Source organism: Barbatula barbatula (assembly GCF_947034865.1).
Source record: "Barbatula barbatula genome assembly, chromosome: 22".
NCBI classification, from domain to species: domain Eukaryota; kingdom Metazoa; phylum Chordata; class Actinopteri; order Cypriniformes; family Nemacheilidae; genus Barbatula; species Barbatula barbatula.
Window position 1 is genome coordinate 11,135,686 of NC_136785.1, and position 24,576 is coordinate 11,160,261.

Below are 24,576 nucleotides of genomic sequence, written 5' to 3' on the forward strand. Positions count from 1 at the left end.
TAATTGCATTAATGAGAAATTGAACAGGTGTTCCTAATAATCCTTTAGGTGAGTGTATATTATATTGCATTTCTAGCAATAGATCATCCCAAAGATTTTACACTTGATCTTTAAATAGTGAATGTGTATGGACGCGCTTGTGCAGTCATGGAATGAACACGGTTTCATGATCAATGATCTCTCTGTAAAAGCAAACGTGTTTGTTGCAAACGCAGACTATTTGTAAACAAGCTCGCACTTTCTTAGAAAATAAAAGGCTGTTTATGATCCAGCGACTACACATGGGTTGTGAAGTATGCTTGATATTGAAGAGCTCCTTTAAGTATAATTTACATTTACTCTGATAAACAAATTTCTATGCTTTTATAAAGTAAATACAAGTTAAGGGGGCCTTGTACACTTTGCACATCCTAAAGACAATGTCAATGTATGATCATTTCAAACGATAAACATCCTTCTGTGTTCCCTCTTCTTACTGGACACAAATTAAGCATACATACTTTGTGTAACATCTGCTCTGTCTTCGTCAACCACGCCCATGGACTCAACCATGGACTCAGCCTTTTTGTCATGTTATTTGTCCAGTCTAGTTATATTCTGTATTTTGCACTACCTTGGACCAACCTGTTCCTGTACTTTGTTCACGTGGATGTTTTCACATTTTACTTTGTACAAAACACCCTCACATAACATAATGCATTTATTAGTTGATTCACCCTACATTTTAAAAACAAATTTCAAAATTAACACAGTGGTACATAAAAAGAAACACTACACATGGTTAATGTTATATTTAGTTATGATATTTCTCAAATCCAGAAAACCTGTTAAACCCTGCAATGACACTGCTTCTAAAGAAGAAAAACTGTGCTTGATTTGTTAGACTCAAATGGCCAAATTGTTTTCAATATTATCTGGGGACAGATACGTGTAGGGCAACTCCAGCTGTTGGTTTCTTTTTGTGATCTCTTTTGCTATCTTCTTCAACTCCTTCTGTACTTTCTCCACACGTCTGAGGGGGGCGCAACTGCGGAAGTACTGCTCCTTGTAGAGGCACAGGGGCACCTACAGAGAAAGGACAAGCCAGATAATCAGTACAGCACAATCGTGTATTCAAAGAGCCTCAAACTGTCTGCAGATGTACAAAGTGAACATACACATAAATAATATATATATATATATATATTATATATATCATAACAATAGACACATCCAGTTGATAAACAGTGTACAGTTCACAGTCCAGATAACTACAACTTACATAGTCAATGGCATGTTCTGACAGTAGACTCAAGATACTAAGGACCTGGCAAGAGGAATTCACTCCTGGAAGGAAGGACACAAGCTCATCCTCAGCTATAAGGCCTTTGCTCTGAGGAGGAGGGCGTATCAGAGCTGCTGGACTGTTTGGTATCCAAAGGTTGTAATCCAGCTAAATGTTGAGATGATTGGGGAAAAATATACACATGATTACTGAATCTGAATAAGACATGCTGTTATTCTGTACATTACATAGGTAGTACTTAGGAGTGACTATGGTCTCTACATGGGGAATTATACCATTCATGAACACTGAAAAACATGCCTGAGAGAAGTTGACAGCCGAGTGAAGCGCAGAGCAGGTAAAGATCACCATGGTGACAAACTTGCACATTTCAGCAGTTGTTTGAAATGATTGTGGAATTCCTGGAGAATATGATATGGAAGAAAAGCAGATTCTTAACAATGAAAAAAACCAGTAAACTGACTGCCTGGTTCTTTGGGGAACCAGAAATGGTTCTTCAGAGAACAAAAAATGGTTCTTCCATGGCATCGCCGTATGCTGAATATTTACTGTAAATGACGTTTTTACACTAAGCCTGGTTAGATGGTATAAGATGTTTTGTTGCTTAGAACACAATGTTTTTTGACAGTTGTGTAAATGATTATATTTTTTTCTTTAGGGTGTTAACCTGTGTGACTAAGGCCAAGGAATCCTTCCATGAAGATCTCTTTAATCCAGTTCTGCAGCTCACCGTCCTGCTGGACGTCCTCATCATTACAGTAATACAAACTGCTCCAGCCCTCAACAAATCTGTATGGCAAACCAAATCTTGTATTCACTTCACAAACTTCACATTAAACATACATCGATGTCTCGTTCATAATACAATGAATATGCAACCATGTTGTTCTTCAAAATGTACCTATGTAGAGCATCCCACACGCTGATAGCATCTTGTGCGTAATAGCAGATGGGGAGTGTATCCAGTCCACGGCATCTCAGGTCATCCGGCACACACATTGAGCTATAGCGCAGACGTTGAGTCCCTCGAACAAGCAGCTGCTTCGCTGCATCCAGACCGCAAGAAATAGACTTCAGAGAGAAGAAACCAGAATTTGTTAACAAACTCCCAAGTTTAATTGTATTAAATTATTATCTCAAAATGCATTTAAGGAACCTTGTCAAAAACCCCATCTTTGGCCAGAAGAGTTGCTCTAGCTTGAATGTTGATCTGAAGAGTAGTCTGAATGTGTGGCATAAGGAGCTAAAAAATCAAGGAAAAATGGTTACTAACAGCTAATGAATTCAAAGTACCCATGGCCTATGTCATAATTACTGAATTGCGATGAACTCTCTATATTAGCTTCATTGTTTTGTAAGATGGTTTAAGATACCTGGTACAGTGGATGAATCTCTGGCAGCTGTCTGAGTGTGGAGGTACAACACACCTCACCTACAAGATGAGTGCGCAACAGGTGGGAAATCAGCTGATGGACTACAAAATCAGAATTATGCACCCACATCTTTGCTAACAACCAATCCACTGCAGAATCAGAAGGCAAGAAAACAGGGTTTTGTGGACCAGGAGCCTGAAGAAGCTGAAATCAGAAAGTTATTTGTTTGTTGATTTTAGCATAGATTCATGTCATGCTCAAGAGTTAGGATTGTATTTCCTTATTCACACAATTTTAATTAAAGAATTGATTTCTGTGTTAAAAAATACATTTCAGGGGGGATTAAGGCCCGGTTTAACAGACAAGACTTAGTTTAAACCAGGACTATGCCATAGTTAAATTATGACATTTAAGTCCATTTAGGGATTCTGTCATCATTTGCTCACACTTCAGTGTACATTATACATTTATTTGTTGTGCTGAACACAAATGAAGATATTTTAATGAAAAATTTTAACTAAACCGTTTTGGTTCACCCTTAACTCTCATAGTATTTTTTCCTACTTTGGAAAGTCAATGGTGACCCAAAACAGCTTAGTTACAAACTTTCGTTAAAGTATCTTCATTGGTGTAGCTATAAAACATTTATGTGCGTAAAAAATATTTTGCGAATTAAGGGTTTTTATTTGGAAATTTGGTTATACTGCAAATTCAGGACCTTCCACCTCAATCTATCCAACTTATTTTTTATGTAAATGTGGGTGGCGCCATCTTTGAGCTGTTTGTGTTTAGAGTTCCGGTGAGCCACTGTAGCTAATGGCAGTCGTATTGCGAGTGAGAGGAGACGTGCTGTTTTGACTGGCTACTTAATATTTGTTACAGAACCCAAAAGTACAAGCGTAATCTGTGCAGTTAGAGGTTGCCATAATCATGTATCCAATACAAAACATATGTTTTGACCAATCTGAATCTGGATGTCACACACACCCTATGATCCAGGAATGTTTGCTCCACTTTTACTGGGATTCACATCTGCTTTTAAAAACACAAATTCGTGGTCTATGTCATGTACGAATTTTCACCAACTTTCCCACTCTGCATGTACTGGTACTTCTCTGTGCTTTTTTAGTTGCGCATTGAAGACCCGTCAACTCAGAGAGAAAATATGAAATAATTGAATATATTGTCATATGATATATCAGGCCAATTCATCCTACGTCACATTGTTTATTTCTGCGTTAAAAAATAAATTGGTGCTCGGTAATGTATAACATTTATAGTAATTAAACAACAATCTCCTAAATGAAATTCGGACTGTAATAAAGTATTCCGCATCTATTTTTTAGGTGCCGCTGTGGATGGCACCGGCAGACCTGTGGCTAGGCCTCTGCTTCACATGAGTCCTTATTTGATCCTGAATCCTTCTTGACTCTATCTATCTTTCCCCTGTTTAAACATAATAAAAATATAGCAATATAATACAATTGCTAATTGCAACAGCTTTCAAATTGCACCTATTGCTTTTTCATTGTTGCGGTACCTGTCCAAACCTGTATCACTTCAGACCACATAACAGGTTGACTTTGCTAATGTGACTTCATCTATATTCTAATAACCAAAGGGGCAAACTATAAACTCATACCTGTATGGCAATTGGCTTCAGTTCTTCATTCTGGTTGTAATGCAGCAGACATAAAGGAGCAGTCAAGTACGTCTGCTTGCCATTGACAGTATTGGCAGGCAACTGATCCAGAATCTCATAATCCAGAATATAAACACGTCCTTTCTGTGATACACGCAACAATAAAAATTACAGTCTGACAAATCCAAATGCCTCATAGTATATCACACATGCAAACGAACACACCTCCATCTCATGCTTCAGGGAAGACCCCTCCGGCAAAAAAGGTCTGACCATCTTTGAAGTGACAGCGAGGTTGGGTGGCAGGCTGCGGATCTGTTTGACCCACAGTGGATTGGGGCCATTGAGGCATTGATACCCAAAGAATGCGTCCTCTTTCCAATGGGCCTGAACATATTCTGCAAGTAAAATGAATGACAAGAAACTATCAAACTAAAACACAAACACAGTTGATAGAAACAGTTTTTAAGTCGTAGCGTTTGCAAATTACGAAGTAGATATTCTGGTTATTTATTTGACGTAATGTATTTGTTCATACTCGCAACTGTGTTCTTTCCTCCGTTGAACAGGAAGAATGTCTCAAGTTCTTGTAGACTATTCCAAGATGTTCCCCTTTCAGTAAAACCTCTTAGATAGTGCACATTGCTGCCTGGACTGACAGACAAGTACAATATTCCATTGTCAAATTCAGCTAAGAAGTAATCCTTTAAAAAATTATTAGTCTTGGAGTTTAAGAACAGTAAACTATACCTTTGACGAATTTGAGTCAGGTTGGGGCCTAGAGCTGCCACACTGGCCATGTCCACACAACGAAGGATGCCATCAATAAATGTGCCAAACCTACACACAAACATTCTGTGAGAAAACTGTTTTAAAGGAGTACTTGAAAATTCTGTCATCATTTACTCACCTGTTGACATCTCAAACCTTTATGAAATTAATGAAATACATTTATCGTTTTGGAAATTTGTGTTGGAGTCGAGGTGTTTAAATTGCCAAACCTTTAAGAACCTAAACAACTATGTCAACAATACAATATTTCTTTATAAAAAACAACACTCATTCCTCATTTAACATTTTAATTGAAATAGGTAGAAAAACGTCTTTAAACGACCTACACATTGGGAATCTGCCAAGAAAACACAAATAAAACCGTGTACCTGATAAACTGCTGTTTATTCTTAAGAGCCTTCTCCCTGTGAGCTGTCAGGAATGCCAATGTCTCCTCCTTTCTCAGACACACTAAGGATTTTTTGAGAAAGATTTTCAACAAATAAGGTTGTGATGTCTCTAGAAACTACAGTGTAAATAAACAGAATATTTGGGGGGTTCAATTTGGTAATTTTTTCTTTCTGAAAATAGAATGCCTCACCTTTATCATTCCGAAGCTCAACATAGCCGTCTGCACTCCGAATCCATTTATGGCAAGGAAAAACTTCCACATTGGGATCTTCAGAACGCCATCTCACCTCAACATCCTGACAGTGCCAGTTCAGGTCTGGAAAACCAGGCTGAACCTCAAGACGCAGTTTCAGCAAAACCAATTTACCAACTTTCTTTGTAGGTTTGATGACAATTGTATAGGCCTGTTTCAAAGAGAAACGTTTTTGTGTTAGATTCATCTACTAAAATTTAAATCTGTTCTTATAATGCCTTTTTATACTTGTAAATTGATCAGTCTGCTCAATGACTTAAACTACTTTTACATTACATTGTATTTATTTAGCAGATGCTTTCATCCAAAGACTTTCAAGTTAATTCAAGTGGATAAAGGTTCTGTTCAACTGCATTTCATAATATATCTGTATTTGGTTATGTGAGACATTTTCTATAAAGGCCTTACTGAGCCTGGTAGAAGACGATGTTGTTCTGGGTTCACTTTCACTGGAGGGGTCTCGCAAAGAGTACCGACCAGAGATATCCACACACTGCCATACGTTCCTGAGTGGGGTAATGCGGAGGTACGAATTGTCACGTGAAACTCATCCATGTGGCTCATCATGAGGTTCCTAAGCATTTAAAAAGAAAATATTATTTGAATACGATAATAGTTCTATAGAGGGAGTGGGGGTAATACATCAATTTCGTCCCTGCATTGTAGGTGTATGAATCTCATATAGCCTACAGCACAATTATTGAATTTGTAAAAAGTAACTTAAAAGATAACTTCACATACCATTTCGTGACAGAACATACCAAGCATGCAAAAATGAAAGCCAAAAAACACAAATGGATCTCATTCATGAAACACGAGCAGAAACATAATTTTCGGATACATGAAAATGTTCGCATTTTCAAAATGTCAGTTGCTACGAAAGAAATGTACACCTGCTCCATACTACTTGTAAATTGTGCATTAAACAGTCTTTTATCATTTTTCACTTTTGAGCTTTGGGAAAAACGCAGAGCTCTTCCCTGTCCTTTTTTTACACAGCCGTCCAATCACAGTGGAGAAGAGGAGGACAAACACTACATTGATCAACCATCATAGGCCACAATGTAGAAGGTAAAGATCAGGTATGGTGCTATGTCATGCACTCTGACTTCTTTACACTGTTAAACGTGCAAGCATTTTCCATTGCTGAACATGGTCAACTTGTTTAAAAACGAGTTGGGACGTTTGATGTAATATTTCTGTACTTGATACATACACCCAGCCCTCCAGCTTGTTTTGGAAATATAATTCTGGGTCCAATTCCTTTTATTGGCCATACTCTCGGAATAGCATGGAATCACTTAAGAAAGAGCCTGCCCAAAAGCCACTGGTGAAGTTTAGGTGTGTCTGTTTGTTCAGCATTTTAGTAATTGATGTTATATAAATGGTGAATATAATGCTGGATTTGGAGATCATTTAAAACTGATAGATGGAGCGGCCCCTGAATGTCACCACCAGTCACTTTATCTGCTGCTTAAATTATTTTCCTGCCCAAGGAAATGCACTGTAGGCCTATGAGAAATGCTGTATGGGATAACTAGTGTGTGTTATTGAGAAGTGATTTATGAGCTGCCACTGTAATAAAAGTAATTTTCAGGAACATATTGTCCTGTGTGTATCTGTACACCCCGGACCTTACCGGTTTATAATGAAAGGTTGTGACAGCATCACTCATCGAAGCTCCCTAGTGCGCCAAATGGCACTAATGACTAATAGGCCTATAGTCACATCAAAAACGTAGTTTGTTCTTCTTATTTCAGCTTGAAACGGGAAAAACCCAATGAACTCGGCTGAGTGAGGTCGGGGGGACGGGCGGTTCGCATCTTATAACACCTTTGTATAGCTGCCTTAAGGAGCTGTGGCTACTTAACTGTTCACTTAACTGTCACATATTTAAAGCAATAATGAAGATTTATTTTCTAATTCAGTCAACATACAGAGACGCTGGAGTTGAACGGACTAATAAACCCAAATCCAGCCAATATATGATAATAGAGCATTACGGAAGCGCATGAGAAGTGGTTCCCATTACAATTTATTATAGGCACTATCCATTATTTTAAAGATTTTATAAACCTAACCTGAATATATGATGTCCTTATTTTGGAAATAAATGCATAAGAGCAACACTGATTTTTAAAATAGATAGCCTACATCTTAAATTGATTTCACCTTGTTTAATTCATAAAACGTGTAATTTTAAAAGTTGTATTATTGCAGTGTGTTTTAGGTTTAATTTTGACGTGTTGTGTTATATGTCATTATGTTTTTCTTTCGTGTGTCCGAACTGATGGCATGAAGTGAATAGCCTACTGTCTTTCTCTCTCATTATGTTAATTCCGACACTTAATTTTAAAACCACTTACTGAAATGTATCAAACATGATTTGTTAAACACAGTAAATAACGTATCGATGTTGAATGCTTGTTGTGTGTACACAAACGTATTACACCCATCTATTATAAAATCATGCGTTTTGAAACAGGATATCCAAGTAGCGCTTTTTAGGAAGTTGTGATCAGGTCGGATAGTTATTTCAATTCGGTGTATGTTACAATGTAGTAAAAAAATTGGTTGTGAACTGTAGTTAACTGTTTTAACTACGTTTAGTTAATGTGTAATACGTTTGTGTAGCCACACAACAAGCATTCAACATCGATACGTTATTTACTGTGTTTAACAAATCATGTTTGATACATTTCAGTAAGTGGTTTTAAAATTAAGTGTCGGAATTAACATAATGAGAGAGAAAGACAGGCTATTCACTTCATGCCATCAGTTCGGACACACGAAAAAAAACCATAATGACATATAACACAACACGTCGAAATTTTTAAAACTTTTAAAATTACACGTTTTATTAATTAAACAAGGTGAAATCAATTTAAAAAGTATCTATTTTAAAAATCAGTGATGCTTTTATGCATTTATTTCCAACATACAGATTAAACATATACCTTTTAAATGCTCGAGTCAAGTTTGGGCCAACTAAACAATTAGTTGTATAAAAATAAACACTTTGGAGACAGTAAAATTTCTGTGGAATAGTAACCAAATAATAATAAGTTTAAACAACTTGTACGTGGGAAATTACCCCAAAAACATCAGGGTCGTTATTTCGTTATGGTTTAATTATTTATTCGATATCCCGTTTCAAGCTAAAATGTGTTTTTTTCTTTTTCCGTTCGTTATATTGAATGGAATAATCAAATGATTGATGGTACAGGGACCTAACATTGAAATGTAATAGGCCTACGTAAAATGTACTATTTATGTAAATTAAATCTAAACAGCAATGGTTTTTAATGGATCTCCAGCAAGTTGACATTGTAAATACATTTGGAAATACAGACAGATTATAATACAAAACCCAGTTTAATGACACTTGTGGTCCTAGAAAACACGCACAGTAATTGCATTGACTTACCTTCTGTAGGCTGCTCCCTGAAGATGTGAAATCAAACGCCGGTCACTTTTGGTTTATGCAAGCATGCACTCCGCCTCTCGTGTGTGTGCCTAAACTGAGGTCTTCCTTATTTAATATGTGTTAATCGTTGCTGCACTGTAAAGATATGCGAGTTGAGTGTAAACGAAACGTGTTAAGAATTTTGGTTTGAAAAGTGAACTTTCGTGAGTATCCTTCAAAATTCAGCCAATTACGGATGGATGTCCTGGGAGATGACCTGTGAGCAAGAGACACCAAAGTGGGGTTGTATCGAGCTCATTATTTTCTTCAAAGTGATCAGTTTATATAGAGCAGAACTGGGCGTTTACTGAAACTGCCTCAAGCTCGACTGGATGGGTTACACACATTTTAATGCAAAATAAAAGCACTGTGCATAAAAATCTTATAAGGGGTTTCATTAACCCTTAAGGGGTTTCACACACGTCCATTGTTCATTAGGGTGGGGTACTAAATAATGTTTTAAAACACATTACACATTAAGGGGCATCGGACTTCCACTGCCCATCAAAACCCAAACAATCCAATAGTTGGCCCCATCAAGCCCCAAGGGGTTTCACTTATGTCCGTTGGTAAAAAGGGTTGGGAACTAAATCATCTCACATTTGGAAAATGCTTTTTTCATCTGGCTCAATTAAAATGATAATAGTGGGTTTCGTAAAACCTCGTAAAACCGGTTGTGTCTTGCTACTATCTAGATGTTGCAGTGCCAATGTTTGTCATTCATCATAAAAGGACCGTTCCCTGACCGGGAATCGAACCCGGGCCGCGGCGGTGAGAGCGCCGAATCCTAACCACTAGACCACCAGGGAACCACGACACCTCCCGCCGGTAATATCTGTCATAATATATATTACATATAAATATGAAATTGGAATATTATAAGTATTAATCAATGGAAAATCTGTATGACACACAATTAACAAGTTAACGTTATGTCAACTATCTTGTTATTATCAAGGTGCACGACTCAATGAATAGCAAAGAAAACAACATCAATTCCAGGAAAGACCTCGTGGCGCAACGGTAGCGCGTCTGACTCCAGATCAGAAGGTTGCGTGTTCAAATCACGTCGGGGTCAAATTGTTTTGGTTAACTTTCGTTTAATTAAACAAAGCAGGCTTCATCGCCCGTAATTATATAACAATCTTTCTAATTGTCACATTAATTTAAACAAAAAGCTATTTTCTTTAAAATAACAAACATTTAATATTTGTTGCATTCAATTAGTTGGAAGTTCTTCATATTAGGACTAAATGTGTCAATCAGCCCAGGTTAAAAATAAAACACCTACACAGAAACTGGATCATTAGACTAAAACATAAGAAATAACAATAAGTATTTATTTTGTGCAACTATGAAACTCCTCTTTAAAAAGTTTCCTGTACGGTAAACAAATGACACATGTATTAACACATGCAAAAACAAAGGAAACAGTCACTAGTAACAGACCAAGCATCAAACACATCACAAAACAACTTTGTAATACATTTTCAGGTTTATTTCCAAGTAAACATCAAGTTTTTAACCTGTTGCCGCTAGCTCATTAACACTGACAAACACCAGCAACAATTGTCCATAATTAGTATTTCTTTTCAACAGGTCTTCCTTTTCTGGCAAATTGCCATGATGAAAGTGAATGTCCTGTTAATTCAAGTCTTTGTGTACTTTTGTTTTATTGCTTTAAGTCTTTTCATCCACAGAAAGAACGTATATATTTTGCTTCAGTTCTAGTTTGACCTCACAAATTTTGTATTGTTTAGGAATAGAAACTCAGGCTTGCTGTAGTTTGGGGGGTTGGCTAGAGGGTCATAACCCAATCGACTTAGCATTGGGGCGAGGTTGGCCATATCAGTCACCACATCAGCAGGAATCTTGCCAACCCATTTAACAAGGGCCTCTGTATTCACAGGTTTGACTACTTGGTCGGTTGACGGTTCCACCCTGGAAGAGAAACAGGAATACAAGATAAAGAAAAAATGTAAATAAGAACACTAACAAGATACACTTTAATTAGAACTATACAAAACATTTTAAGACTAACAACTGTGTCTACATCCAGTTTGGACAACATTTAAAATTATAATGAGGTCCAATGCATTCTACTGTCTTTTGTCGCGTCACATTGAAAAACAGTTGCAACACTCACATAGATGTCTGTTTGAACAATGGAATGTGGAAGCAACCCGTGTCACGGAGTAGATAATAATAGGGTGTTTTAAAAAAAGATATATTGTTTTACTACATAAAATGGCTTTTCTGTGTGTCTGTATGTGTGGTTAAATGATTTTCTATGAAGACTGCTCTACAGTCTCCCTGTAATAAAATTCTGTGTCTTTGTGGTCAATTTACCTGCAATCTTTGTTTATTTTTTGATAAATTACTTGTACATTTTTATGTCTTAATACTGAACCGAACACTGATGTGAGTGTTCTGGTTCACATGCGAAGATACTGTGGCAAATGAAAGTTTTAAATTGTAAGTTCTCTCATCATACAAACCTCAACAATGGTGACAATCATCAAACTAATTCAGATAAACATATGCACTGCAATGCATGCTGGGAATCATTAATAAGTTTTGTACTATGATTGTTTACGGTCTCTGTTGTTAAGTTTCATACAGTGAGTTTTGATGTCTGAATAAGCCACACCACTTCTTTAATCTCACACTGTATTATCACACAATACACATTAATCAATAACACAATGCACTCATGAGCAATATTTAGCTAACTGCACGAAGACTACAATCATCATCACCTGAGCCCAATGGATCTTAGTTTTCAGTGCCTCAACAATTGTATTTTAGCACACTGTTATAACAGACAATGAAAACGTTTAAACACTAGAATCAAGAGCCCAACTAAAACAAATAAGCATAGTTTGTTGAAACTTCAAAAAAATGTCAACATTAATTTATGGTTGCAAAAGTGGTTGACTCAATGCGGAAAAGTCAACAAGCTGAGAATGGGACAATTTTCCATTGGCCGCCCAAAATCTGAAGTTGCACTTCGGTTTTATCTGACTTTAGGTATTGCAATTTCACCAAAGTAAATAAAATGACCCAATTTGATCCACTTTTTGATCATTACAAATAAAGTATGTGGTCTTGAAGAGGATTGTTTTTTCTGCCAGTCTTGACTTTCTCAGTTGGACTTGGACCTCTTTGGACTTGACTTGGACCTCTTTACACAAAATGTACATGATGGCGAGGAAAAGCAAGGACGTCTTAGTGTGGATAAAGTTAGATGAGGTAATCCATGTTATTAAGCTTGTTCAATTTCATCAGGAGCCACACAGAACGATCGACAGATAACATCGCAGTACTGAGTGAGCTATTCAAAAGCATACGGCTCTTGATTATCTCTCGTGTTGCTGCAATGTCACCATGTCCACAGTGGCGGAGCTAAGGGGTGGCCGCAGCTCCCATGGACATAATCATGGCCACCACACATTTTAGCATTAACACAAATAATTTATCAGATATTGGTCTAGGAAGGAAAACTACGATCCTGTCTATGTGATGATATTTCGACTTTGAAACTCTCGTCGCGTGATCCTACTCGGAAATCACTGATAGGCATCGCAAGATTTTCCATAGCGTGGGTTTCAAGCATTCATAAACAATTGGAAGAGAAACAGGTGTGAAGCGTGACAGTGTGACATCGGGTGAGTAATTAAAATCAGAAAAAATAACTATTACTTGGATTCCTTTCAGTTCTTTTAAAGATAAGTGTCAATTCAGCACAGTTGTATCAATATCCTGTGTAACAGAAGGCAGAAACAAATTTCCAAATATCCGAGTTAGAACTAGGCCCTGTTCGCATGGGATAAGTATCACCTGGGAACCTCAAATCATTAGTAATAATTTCAGAGGTCGTCTGTAAACTTAATCCTGTGCAAATCGGCCATGTCTGTAATTTGTAAAGTAAAAATTGACCCGCAAGTTACCTAACGTTACAATGTTTTGACATATACTGAGGTTGTGTGATAATATTAGTCCTGTGCGAATCGGCGTCTCTGCGATTTGGCGGGCTCATATATCCTTTTTCAAGATTTTATCCACCATAAGCAAATAATGGAGGCTGTGTTGAAGTGAACTTGTAGCCGCTGGAGATGCGAGTAAGCAGAGAAGGTTTGCTATGGTTGGATGGGATACTGTGGGTTGAAGACGTAGATGTAGTCTCCTCTTTCTGTTTGATCGGTCATGCTGTGCTTGATGGAATAAGAGATCGTTTTGGTATCTAAAATGGAAAGGTCTGAATTGCCTGTGTGGATATTTGGTATGAAGCTCGAAGTGGTGGAGAGTGTCGAGAATCTTAACATGTAGGCATTGGATATGCGGGTAGGCTGGAAAAGTTGGATGGGAGACTGTAGGTTGAAGATTTGGATGTAGTGTTTACAACAGAAAGTCTGAGATGGTTGGGTGGACTTTCTGGGTTGAAGCTGGAAATGGTGGTTAGTTCAGGGAGGGCGGGCCTGAGGAAGAGAGAGGAGGAAGGGAGGTGGCCACTGGAGCCAAGAACAGAGAAAGCCTCACGCTTGGGTTGGCTCCTTGGACAAGGGCAAATTGAAGGTCTGCAGGGGAAGCAGCCAGGGCCTGCGTCGCAAACAAGGCAGGCTCACGCTGGAGATCGACGGAGGGGCAGCAGGCCATGGGCAGGGGATTAAAGGAGGAAGGGAAGTGCTAACGATAGGTCTGTGCCGCTGGCAGAGGTGTGCTCGGTCTCCTGAGGGGGCTTGTGGTGGTGTGGGCCAGCATTGTGCTGGGAAGGTTGCGGTGATGGGCCCTATGATGATGGTTTCACTTTGCAGAAGATGAGTGTACAGCCATTGAAATGTTTATGTAGTGGCATTGGCGTACCGTTATTGAATTGGGTCAAAATACGGTGAACAAGCATACAGTGCATCCGGAAAGAATTCACAGCGCTTCACTTTTCCACATTTTGTCATGTTACAGCCTTATTCCAAAATGGATTCAATTAATCATATTCCTCAACCCAATGGTCACTCTGACAGAGCTCCAGCATATCTCTGTGGAGAGAGAAGAACAACCATCTCTGCAGCACTCCACTAATCAGGCCTGTATGGCAGAGTAGCCACTCCTCAGTAAAAGGCACATGACAGCCTGCCTGGAGTTTGCCAAAAGGCACCTGAAGGAATCTTCGACCATGAGAAAAAAATGTCTCTGGTCTGATGAAACAAAGATTGAACTCTTTGGCCTGAATGGCAAGTGTCATGTCTGGAGGAAACCAGGCACCACTCATCACCTACAGTGAAGCATGGTGGTTGCAGCATCATGCTGTGGAGATGTTTTTCAGCGGCAGGAACTGGGAGACTAGTCAGGATTGAGGGAAAGATGAATGCAGCAATGTAGAGACAGAGCGCTCCAAACCTCAGACTGGGGCGAAGGTTCATCTTCCAACAGGACAATGACCCTAAGCACACAGCCAAGATAACAAAGGAGTGGCTACAGGACAACTGTGAATGTCCTTGAGTGGCCCAGCGGAGCCCAGACTTTAACTCGATTGAACATCTCTGGAGAGATTTGAAAATGGCTGTGCATCGATGCTCCCCATCCAACCTCATGGAGCTTGAGAGATCTTGCAAAGACAAAGGGGAGAAACTGCCCAAAAATAGGTGTGACAAGCTTGTAGCATCATACTCAAAAAGACTTGAGGCTGTAATTGGTGTAAAAGGTGCTTCAACAAAGTATTGGTCCAACTCGATCTCACCATCCAGCTTGGCAATTCCACTATCACTCCCTCCGAATCAGCGAGGAACCTCAGAGTCATATTTGATGAACAGCTGTCATTCAATGATCACATTGCAAAGACAAGGCGATAATGCCGATATTCCTTATTTAACATTCACAAGGTTAGAACCTACCTCACGGAGCATGCGGCACAACTCCTTTTCCAGGCCCTGGTAATCTCAAGGTTGGACTACTGCAATGCTCTCTTTGCTGGTCTTCCTGCAAAGGCAATCAAACCACTTCAGCTGGTTAAAAACGCAGCAGCACGCCTTATCTTCCAACAGCCCAAAAGTGCTCGTGTGACACCCCTTTTTATCGCCCTCCACTGGCTACCGGTTCAGATTCAAGTCACTGATATTTGCATACAGGACTATCACTGGATCTGCGCCGGCATACTTTCACACCCTACTACACATCATCAGGAACCCTGCATTCAGCAAACCTGAATGCCTTCTCATAAGGGCACTAAATCCCTTTCCCGCTCATTCTCCTTCACAACTCCTTCCTGGTGGAACATTCTTCCTAATGTGGTCCGGTCAACCACATCTCTCACAACCTTCAAAAAACGACTTAAAACTCATCTCTTCGGCGAATACTTGACAGACGACAGACAAATGAAAAACAAAAAACCTACACTAACCCTCTCTCTTCTCTCAACAGCTAGTGGTCAAGCTTTTATTGAAACTAGTAACTTTGTATTAGCACCTATTGCTCTTTGTATGACATGTTGCTTATTTCTTCCCAGAACTCTTTGTAAGTCGCTTTGGATAAAAGCGTCTGCAAAATGACTAAATGTAAATGTATTGAGCAAAAGTTTTGGAATAAGGCTGTTACATGATAAAATGTGGAAAAAGTGAAGCGCTGTGAATAGTTTCCAGATGCAGTGCATGTTTACAGATGCTGGCATCTGAACACTCAAGTCCCGTTATCAGCGAGCTAACATGCCAACAGCAATTGCAAATGGGAAAGAACGAGGTGACCAGCAAAAACGTAAACCATAGGATATACAGAATCACTTCCCAAATCTGCGGGGAAGAAAAAGTGTGGAAAAGTTGGGCCTGGGGCATGCTGCCTGGCTGCAGCGATTTTAAACTCCATAGGATCCCTTAAATACCTTACGCCCGCCCAGTGCAAATGAAATCCTTCTTAGAACTTAGTTCTCATTTAGGAATAGTTTTATCAAAATGCAAAAAAAACAGTGTAAAGCAAACAAGCTGCAGTATTTGGGTGTGCATCTATGAGCAACAATGTTGCGAAACATCCGAGACAATCGAGGTGGGTGGCTTGACTAATTATAAGCTGTTAGGTCCTAACTGTTAGGATGATTGCTGCTATTTTTTACCGAAAGCCAGCAGAGTTAATTATCTGCACGTGCTCCTCCCGAACCTTGTTAATAAAACATCATGTCTGCTTCGTTTCCAAAAGTCTCAGTTTTCAGGGGTTGAAAACTCTGGGGAAGTGTAAATGCCAGGTGTAACCATAGCAAGAGTAAAGCATGTCTAAAGGAAAAATGCACTAGGATAAAAGCAGTCTAAGCTTGGACTCTGAAGATGGCATAATCGAACACTGTCTCTACCGCTATGTTTGTTTGCTCCCTTTGATACAGAATGATGTGCTATAATGCTCACTCGAAAGATTCTGATGATATGCTGTCGAGACTAAGTGGCGTCTTGATCGAGGTTACAACCGTAACCGGAGACATTTTTGTAATGACGGATGTTTACACTAGGACATTGCTGATTGGGCCTAATAGAGGTGCTCTCATTCAATTGGTGTTTCATAATTTTCACATCGCACACCTTGCGATTAGCAATTGCGATTCGATTAATCACTCAGCCCTACTATGTTTTGGACATAATGCATTCTTCTTAGTCAAATTAAGCACACAATACTGTTTAATACTGTCTCTATAACACAAAACGTTATTATAAATTTAATCAGTGCATATATTGTGTTGGTATTTAGTGACATTTATTGCAAAGACAGCTGCTTACAACATTTCTCCCGCTTAAAGCCATTCAAACAGACTGACAGTTTGGAACTATTGAGAGCTCCATGAACCACGTGACAATGCGGTGGTGAGATCAAAATGTATTGCAACTCTGTTTTTCAACGGCTCTGGTCGCATCGCATCTGGTGTAGACACGGTGTAACTAAATGATATAAGAAACTGCTTATCATGAGGCTGACAAAAAAATATCTCAATAAATTTGTTAAACAGGAAGAGAACGCTAATATACAACTGCATCTGAAACCGAAATAATCTGGAAAAGCTGTAGGTGTATGAGGTATGAAGTATAAACAAACCAGCTGGGTTAGATAATGTTGAACAAAACCGTCTGAATACATAACAGCGGTCTGTTAAGCCATTATTATTATTATTATAGTGCAGAATAGTTGACTCATCATAGTAGAGTCATGAAGGTACAACAATAAATAAACAAATCAAAACAATGTGATGATGAGAATCATGTTGTGACTAAAGAAATCAAAGCTTTTATATACTCGTGTCTTCGAAGTAGCTACCATTGCCTTGAATCTGCCAAATTTACATTTTATAATTTTGTTTCTTACAGCCTTATATGCTTTTTAAACAGTACTGAAGTAACTCCCATCCATGCTGAGCTTTTTTTGTTCGCACTAATTCTCATTTAGTCCAAATTATCTGAATATTTGTTATTAAATAAAAGTTTAGCTTTTTATTGATAAAGGTTATTGTTTCCACAAGTATATTTTTGTCTACAAAAATCATTTCAAATATAAAAGAAAATTATTTTAGATCGAATGATTAAAAGATCACAAAATACATTTAAATCAGGTGATCCTAAACGCCTATAATGTGTACACATCATTTGCAGATTGAAGAGATGCACTTTAGGAATGACATTTGCACATTTTACATAAAGCAAAAATAACCACCACTCACTTTGACATTGAAACTCCACCCGCTTTCCCAAGAAGCTGTTCGTGGTGTAGCACCGTGGAGTCCCACGGTAGATCCAGGAACTGAAGGAGCTGGCGCGTCACCCTCTCAGGGTACAGCACCAACTGCTCATAGTGCACCGGAAGACAGTTCCCATGTGCCGCAGCCAGACACTGGTCGTACATCACCTCCACCGCTCTGTTCCACTTCACCAGACAGTCTTTGTAACTGGTCAAGTCAAATCCAGTAATAGTCACCTTGTGGGAAATCATAGAGTGCACGGTAGCTCTGCCGTCTCGGAGCATGAGGATGAACTTCGCTCTTGGAAAGAGCTTGGAGAGGTAGGACAGGGACTTCAAAGCGAACGGATCCTTATTGCAGAGCCTCTGGGCTGGTTCCCCATGCCCCACTATGATCTCCAACAGGAAGGCACGTACAGCCGAATCCAGTACCTCATCCGTAACACCAGCCTCATCAAGTCGTATCCGCTCGCGTGCGGAGTGACTCCAGGTGGCCTGCATGGCCAATAGTCGGGGGATGACGCGGGTCTCCTCTCCGCAACGTACGAGAGGATGGGCATTCAACAAGGCTCGCATTAGAGTGGTGCCGCTACGAGGGACTCCACCCACAAAAATGAGAGGGGTTTCCTCGTTGTACTCCTCAGTGAGGCCGCTGAGGTTTTTGCCCCCATGCAGACTCGACGGCCACACATTCTGTGCGGTACGCGAGCGGGAATTTGGACATTCTATAGTGCTAATGCCGAGATAAAATATAGTGATGGAGCTGATAATCACACAGATGAAAAGAATGTTGCAAGTTTGTTTTCTCATGATTAATAGAGTTTGGAGAGTGTGCGTTTACAGTTTTGGTATACCTGTGATGACAAAAAGAGGTAAGATAAGATGCTTTCCAGAGAGGGCCAGGGTAAAAGTATGCGGGAAAAGCAGTTTAGTTAAAAAAAAAGAGAAGGGGTGAAGAAAAAAATTCCAGGCAGCAGTCCTTCAGGGTCTTTCTTGGGGCGTTAATAAATTCAGGCTTGGAAATTCAAGCCTTATGCTCTTTGCTAGCACCATTGTGCCTGTAAAGAGAAGAAAACACATTCAGTTTGAAACGGTCAAAATGTAAAGTGATTGAGAGTTGAAAGTGTGAACGATGTGAATCAAGAAATTATTTTGCAATTTAGGATAAGCCTGAGGGCAGGGTGGAGAACTGTGGTAGTCTGATGTGCGTTTTAATATGCGTTAAGAGAAACCATGTGCAAAAAGCTCTGCTGCTGCAACAAAAGCATGCGCTCCTCACACGTCAATTGAGATCTCTATGTACTTACAATCAATAATGATGTATCTATGTAACTATAATTAAAGGTCCAGGTTCATGCAATTGCATATTCAAGAATTCAATGAATTATGACAACTTCAGTAAGGATGTTTTCCCTGTGTTTGCATGAAAACAAGATTGAAATGATACACATTTTTTACCCTCCATTTTACACATCTGAGCAGGTGAACTTATATAGGATGCATGTACAGTACAATGCATTTTTGTCCCCTGGCTGATGTGTCGCATCAAAACCCATAAATACGCAAGAAATGTTTTGTTGAATAGCTGTCTATTCTAGTGACCTTTTTGCCAAAAAGGGTTGCATTATATAAAACGTCATCCGATACAATTACAGGTTAATTACTGTGCTAATTAGACTGCTTAATAATTTGAGTTTCATCCTGCTGTGTATACAAAAACTTGTGTAAGTTTTGTGTAAGAACATGTCACATGCCTCTCTGTTTATCTTGAACGATCGTAACGGTGTTATCACTTCCCTTTTCTATGCATGAGCACGATACCGTTTCACAGCTTAGCTTTTTGCATGTGATTTGCAGACACGGATGTAAATCCCACTTCCTACCTCTGTTTTTACAGCACCTTTTCACGCACTCAGACCGTGCATTTTTGGCAAAACAAGTGCGCATGAGCTACTGCACCTGTAAACACCAAAACGCACATCCTGTTATGGGCTGCGTCTGTGGTTGCGATTCTCGTGAAAAGCCAGTTCACACCTACTGTGCGTGATCACACCTTTCTTTAACGCATAACAAAACATATTCACTCAAGCAAATAATTCACCGAAGTTAAACAAAATGCAGGTAATTGTGGTTATTTTGAGTAATTATTTCGTGTTCAGACAAATCAGAAATCGTGTCCTAGAAGTTACACCAGTGGCGTTTCGAAGCATCGTTGGCACGTTCCTATGACAAGTTGGGATGATGTCATGTGTTTAGGCAGCAGATAGCGGATATATTTTAATCACGTGATACAACCTAAACAAATACTTAATAGAATAAGAACTACGTAATACAAAAAGCCGTGCTGGTGTGTGCAAGCTCGATTGGTCCGTAAACAATTTCTGCTTAATTTGTAACGCACAATCACGTGCACGTACTGGTTAACGCAACAAGTCGAGCGAGCTACGTCACGGCATTCATAAAGCTGATTCTTGAACCGTATAATGCATATACGTTTCCTGATACTGGAAACCTTGAATGTGTGGCGGGGTTCGATAACCATGTACGCGTATAATAGCGATTAAAGAAAAGGTCATAACCTCATCAATTAAAGGTTCAATGTACAACTGCATACACTGGCGGTGTAAAACAGACAAGTTTAAAATGGCCAGGCTACACGAGTTTTTGCATCACGACTTGCAGTATGCAACAGGGAAACGCAATGTTTATAAAACCCGTGTTAAAACACATACAATTGATGTTCGTTTGAACGGTTCAGAAAGCAAAATGCCAAATAACGTTACAAACGTCCCTTACCACAAAGAAAGTGCGACTTCTCCAACCTTACGTTAACGTTACATTCTCCAAAGCCACGACTGTGCGATGAAATGCAGACGTAGAGATCTGGTCTGAAGATCTAAACGAGCCCCGAAACCCCGACTTTCAATACGAGCATCGTAATACGCGAACACGTTTTTGATGAAAGCTCAGTTCGTGCGTAAATCACGGAAAATATCAGATGTGAACTACATACCGCGGTTAGCGCTGAAAAGGATTGCGCAAATCTCATTGGTCACAGCAAACGTCCGTTTCAGTTTTGGAAATGCTGATTGGCTCATCGAACTTGCCTTGATGACGTGGCACGCTGTCACAAATCTGTACGTGTGTTTGAATAGACTAGTCTCAATTTATCTCGAGAGAATCGTGACATTATCGCATCACAGAATACAAAGCTTTCTCCAAAGCTATGCAAATGAGCAGTTATGAAAATTATTAGAACATAAAACGACAGTTCCTGGTTTGGACTTAAAAAAAGATGTGTAGGCTTCAACATGAATCGAGTACGACAAATAACACACAAACAAAAAGCACTGTTAAACATTTAAAAAAAAAAGCTCAATAAAAGCCGGTCATGACAGTCTGAGAAATTATAGATGGGTATAATAAATTTAAATTGCTTTCACACGTTTATTTATACTTGCTTGACCACTCACTCATTATGCAACATAATTATTGGTCAAATTGAAGAGAAGCAATACAACAACGTTCAACAGGTTGCCAGTACATCTCAAATTAAACTCTTTAAATGCTTAGTTTCAATAAATATAAAACGACAAAAAGCATTTATTTACTACAACGATTTAATCATTTAAACATATAACTTGTTAACAGGGTATTTGTAAACATGATACAAAACTTTTTTCTTAGATATAACTTCTGGCTGACATACATTCATTAACATAACGAATATCAACAGTAGACTTCTTCCGCAGTCCAGTTACTCCATCTCAGGGTCAGCAGATGCATTGTCTTCTTTTTGTGGGTCACCAGGTAGGATGTCTGTGACTTTCTGTATGAGTTCATCAATCTGTTCTTCTGTAAGTCTTTCCTCACTCTCCTCTACCATCTGTAAGAGGAAAATATGATCAATTCTCTCAGATCCTGCTTTATTGAACATAAACATAGGTTTTATTTCTTGGACTGGCAACCAACTGTTAAACAGTTTTTGTATGCTTTCTTAAGCTGTAAATTATGGTTTGCTTTGCAAAATAACACAATATTCCAAATCTGTTTTTAATGTGTAATATCTGTTCTACTGCCCCACATATTTCATTTAAAAAAAATGTTTAATGCATTTTTTACTTGCAATATAAAAATGCTGCTTCTTCAGCTTTCTGTTATATAATACTCTCTGGAATGTATCCAATGCAGTTTTATATTAAAGTGGATTATCTATTTATCAGTTTTTTATGCATGTAAAATAATTTTCAAGGGACAACAGCTTGTAAATTGCTTTGGTCATGTTGTTTTATTTTTGGTTTGTTTGATTTATCATGCTTGACCTTTCATCTCCTTTCCTTGCATATTTAAATACGTTGTTTGCATTCTAAACATGACAAGAAAAGAGCATGTAAAGGTAAACAAGGAAAGGAGATATAAAAATATATGCAAATGCAAGATTAGATAAGTATTGATGGCACAAAGGAGTTGACAGGAGTCTCACCAGTTGGATTTCGACAGCAGTCTGAGGTCTGTGGTTAAGAAGCTGCAACTTCTCGGCTCTTTAAACAGGAAAAGAAAACAAACAGCTACTTCTGTCAGTGGCTTAAAATTGACTGCAAGTGCAAACTTGCTTCACAACAGAAAACCAGGTTGTTATACATAGTTGTTACATATTGCATTTAGGAGCGGTATCCCGCACAGGGATTAGATTAAACCAGGACTAGGCCTTGGTTAAAATAGGGTTTTAACAATCATGCCTTACAAAAAAGCTTTACTTGTGTGCATTTTGAGACAAAACAAAGGGAACTTATCTATTTTAAAATATGTCACTGCAAGCTATTTTCAGTTTTGAAAGCTCTAACCTTTATTTGAAAATAGGACTAATAGGTCTTAAACCCTGTCCAAGAAACCGTCCCTTAGTTATTTTCATTCCACAGCTTGTTAATACAACAGTTTTTTTGGAACTCACTTGGTGAGCTTATGAGGCAGCATTGCAGTAAGGAAGTCTTTCACCATCTCTGGTCTCTGACGGACACATGGTGTCTTGGAGAGGTACTTCAGTGTCTATTGAGGCAGGTACATCAGGACAATAAAAAGCATAAGTAAGTAATCCTTTTTGAAGATTATAATTAAAACAATGAGCAACTGCAGTGTGGAAAGATATAAACATTAATTCACACACCACTCATTTATTCAAGACACACACCTCATACATGATGGTGTTGAGATTCTGCTGCCCGGTGCTGTGCTTATTTTTGACAACTTCCTTTCGTTTCTCTTTCAAATCTGACAGCAGCTGATAGACCTAGTAGAGTGGAAATTGTGAGTGAGGCCATGAACACATCACATCATCCATGTCTATAATCCCACAACACACACTTCATACATAAAACAAGCATTTCTAAAACACAAACAAATGCATACTTACCTCATAATTGCTTAGCATAGCGGCATTGGCATCTTTTCTGCAAAACAAATTTGAATAAAAAAGATTAATTGATGGTGAATGGAGGTTGACTGGTTTACTTGGACATGATCTTTCTTTAGAATGTACTAGTACTCTTTCAGTGTCTTGGGATTTGTTATATGTAGCTGCATGCTGTCAACATAAAATCATCTAATTTCACAATATCCTGTGATTGTTGCTTTTTGGGCATGTAGGGATCACAAAACGCCCTTTGTTACAAAAATGTAATATAAAAAGTGTCTTCTGCAGATTACTATACATAATTTTGGCAGACAATCATCATTTTAATCGAAGAAAATTACTCATTTCTGATGCATTATCTAGGGATGCTGCATCGTCTGTAAGAAATGATGACCGCCTTTCGTTCATCTATTAAATTTAACGTTACATAATTTAGGTCACTAGAAATTGTAAAACATGTAATGGGCACACTTTCATGAACACCCCTCTTACTGCAGACATTTCTCTCTCAATTGTTGTGATTGTTTGTTGTATTTCAGCTTATATCCAATTTAACATATTTAAATACGCAATTATTTTGTAACGTTGCATAGTTTTCTCCTTGTTTATTTCTTCTTTCATACACTTTATCATCCACAGAGGACAGATATAAAAGGGGAACAAATGATCAGATACAGCGTAACGTAACTTATCACACTGTTCAACATTCACGTAAGCTGCAAACGTTAATTGTCATTATAATTCAGAACATGTTTTCTAACCACGTAGCTATCTTAACATTTTATAGAATGACATAACATAATAATTATTTCATTCCTGTGTCTTTTCAAACACAAAAAGCAAATGATGTTTCTTACACTTCCATCCTGCTCGCCTTGAGGGTTCGTCCACTAACAACCACCGACGAGAAAACGGAACTTTTTGTTAACGTTCCTACCCAGTTTCACGTTAGAGGGAGCAAATGCGATTACATTGTTATTAAATATATATATATATATAAGTTTATATATATTTAGTAAAACCTAGTTGAACCAGGTTTAACTAAAGAGTTTTCGACTCGTAGTTGTTTGATGCTGCATCTGTCCATCAATTAAAATGTATGTAAACCTTGACTGAACATGTAAATGGCGTTAATCTGTAAAGTTCTATGCTACATAAGGTGGATGTAGCTTTACATTTAAGATGATAATATTTTGTTGCAATATTGTTAATAATAAAGCTATGTAACATGTAATGTCACATCGAATATCGCCATCTAGCGTTCAAAG

General features: G+C 38.5%; 3 protein-coding genes across 8 annotated transcripts; all 3 read right to left on the bottom strand.

Annotated features, from left to right (window-relative positions):
- Positions 1 to 688: 688 nt before the first annotated feature.
- LOC306911716 (polyunsaturated fatty acid lipoxygenase ALOX8-like) lies at positions 689 to 9,261 on the bottom strand. Of its 2 annotated transcripts, XM_079487270.1 has the most exons (15): positions 9,163 to 9,261; positions 6,144 to 6,309; positions 5,673 to 5,886; positions 5,461 to 5,542; positions 5,051 to 5,140; positions 4,839 to 4,954; positions 4,526 to 4,698; positions 4,301 to 4,444; positions 2,659 to 2,862; positions 2,442 to 2,528; positions 2,187 to 2,356; positions 1,953 to 2,074; positions 1,586 to 1,686; positions 1,262 to 1,432; positions 690 to 1,065 (listed from the first exon to the last, which is right to left on the bottom strand). In XM_079487270.1, the coding sequence occupies exons 2-15, from the start codon at positions 6,300 to 6,302 to the stop codon at positions 886 to 888; spliced, it is 2,013 nt and encodes a 670-aa protein (XP_079343396.1). In that variant the 5' UTR covers positions 6,303 to 6,309; positions 9,163 to 9,261; the 3' UTR covers positions 690 to 885. The 2 variants fall into 2 exon arrangements, with proteins under 2 accessions (XP_079343397.1, XP_079343396.1); XM_079487271.1 differs by lacking the exon at positions 9,163 to 9,261 and having other exon boundaries at positions 689 to 1,065; positions 6,144 to 6,303.
- A 1,027-nt stretch (positions 9,262 to 10,288) lies between these two features.
- tpst1l (tyrosylprotein sulfotransferase 1, like) lies at positions 10,289 to 21,041 on the bottom strand. 5 transcript variants are annotated; one of them, XM_079486832.1, is made up of 4 exons: positions 20,912 to 21,041; positions 19,782 to 19,857; positions 17,882 to 18,956; positions 10,289 to 11,142 (listed from the first exon to the last, which is right to left on the bottom strand). In XM_079486832.1, the coding sequence occupies exons 3-4, from the start codon at positions 18,706 to 18,708 to the stop codon at positions 10,929 to 10,931; spliced, it is 1,041 nt and encodes a 346-aa protein (XP_079342958.1). In that variant the 5' UTR covers positions 18,709 to 18,956; positions 19,782 to 19,857; positions 20,912 to 21,041; the 3' UTR covers positions 10,289 to 10,928. The 5 variants fall into 5 exon arrangements, with proteins under 5 accessions (XP_079342958.1, XP_079342956.1, XP_079342957.1 ...); XM_079486830.1 differs by having other exon boundaries at positions 20,695 to 20,924; XM_079486833.1 differs by lacking the exon at positions 19,782 to 19,857 and adding an exon at positions 15,090 to 15,174 and having other exon boundaries at positions 10,511 to 11,142; positions 20,695 to 20,952.
- Positions 21,042 to 21,091: 50 nt separating this feature from the next.
- crcp (calcitonin gene-related peptide-receptor component protein) lies at positions 21,092 to 24,204 on the bottom strand. The gene is made up of 6 exons (XM_079487279.1): positions 24,166 to 24,204; positions 23,309 to 23,345; positions 23,087 to 23,185; positions 22,850 to 22,944; positions 22,382 to 22,439; positions 21,092 to 21,784 (listed from the first exon to the last, which is right to left on the bottom strand). The coding sequence occupies exons 1-6, from the start codon at positions 24,171 to 24,173 to the stop codon at positions 21,656 to 21,658; spliced, it is 426 nt and encodes a 141-aa protein (XP_079343405.1). The 5' UTR covers positions 24,174 to 24,204; the 3' UTR covers positions 21,092 to 21,655.
- Between the last annotated feature and the right edge of the window lie 372 nt (positions 24,205 to 24,576).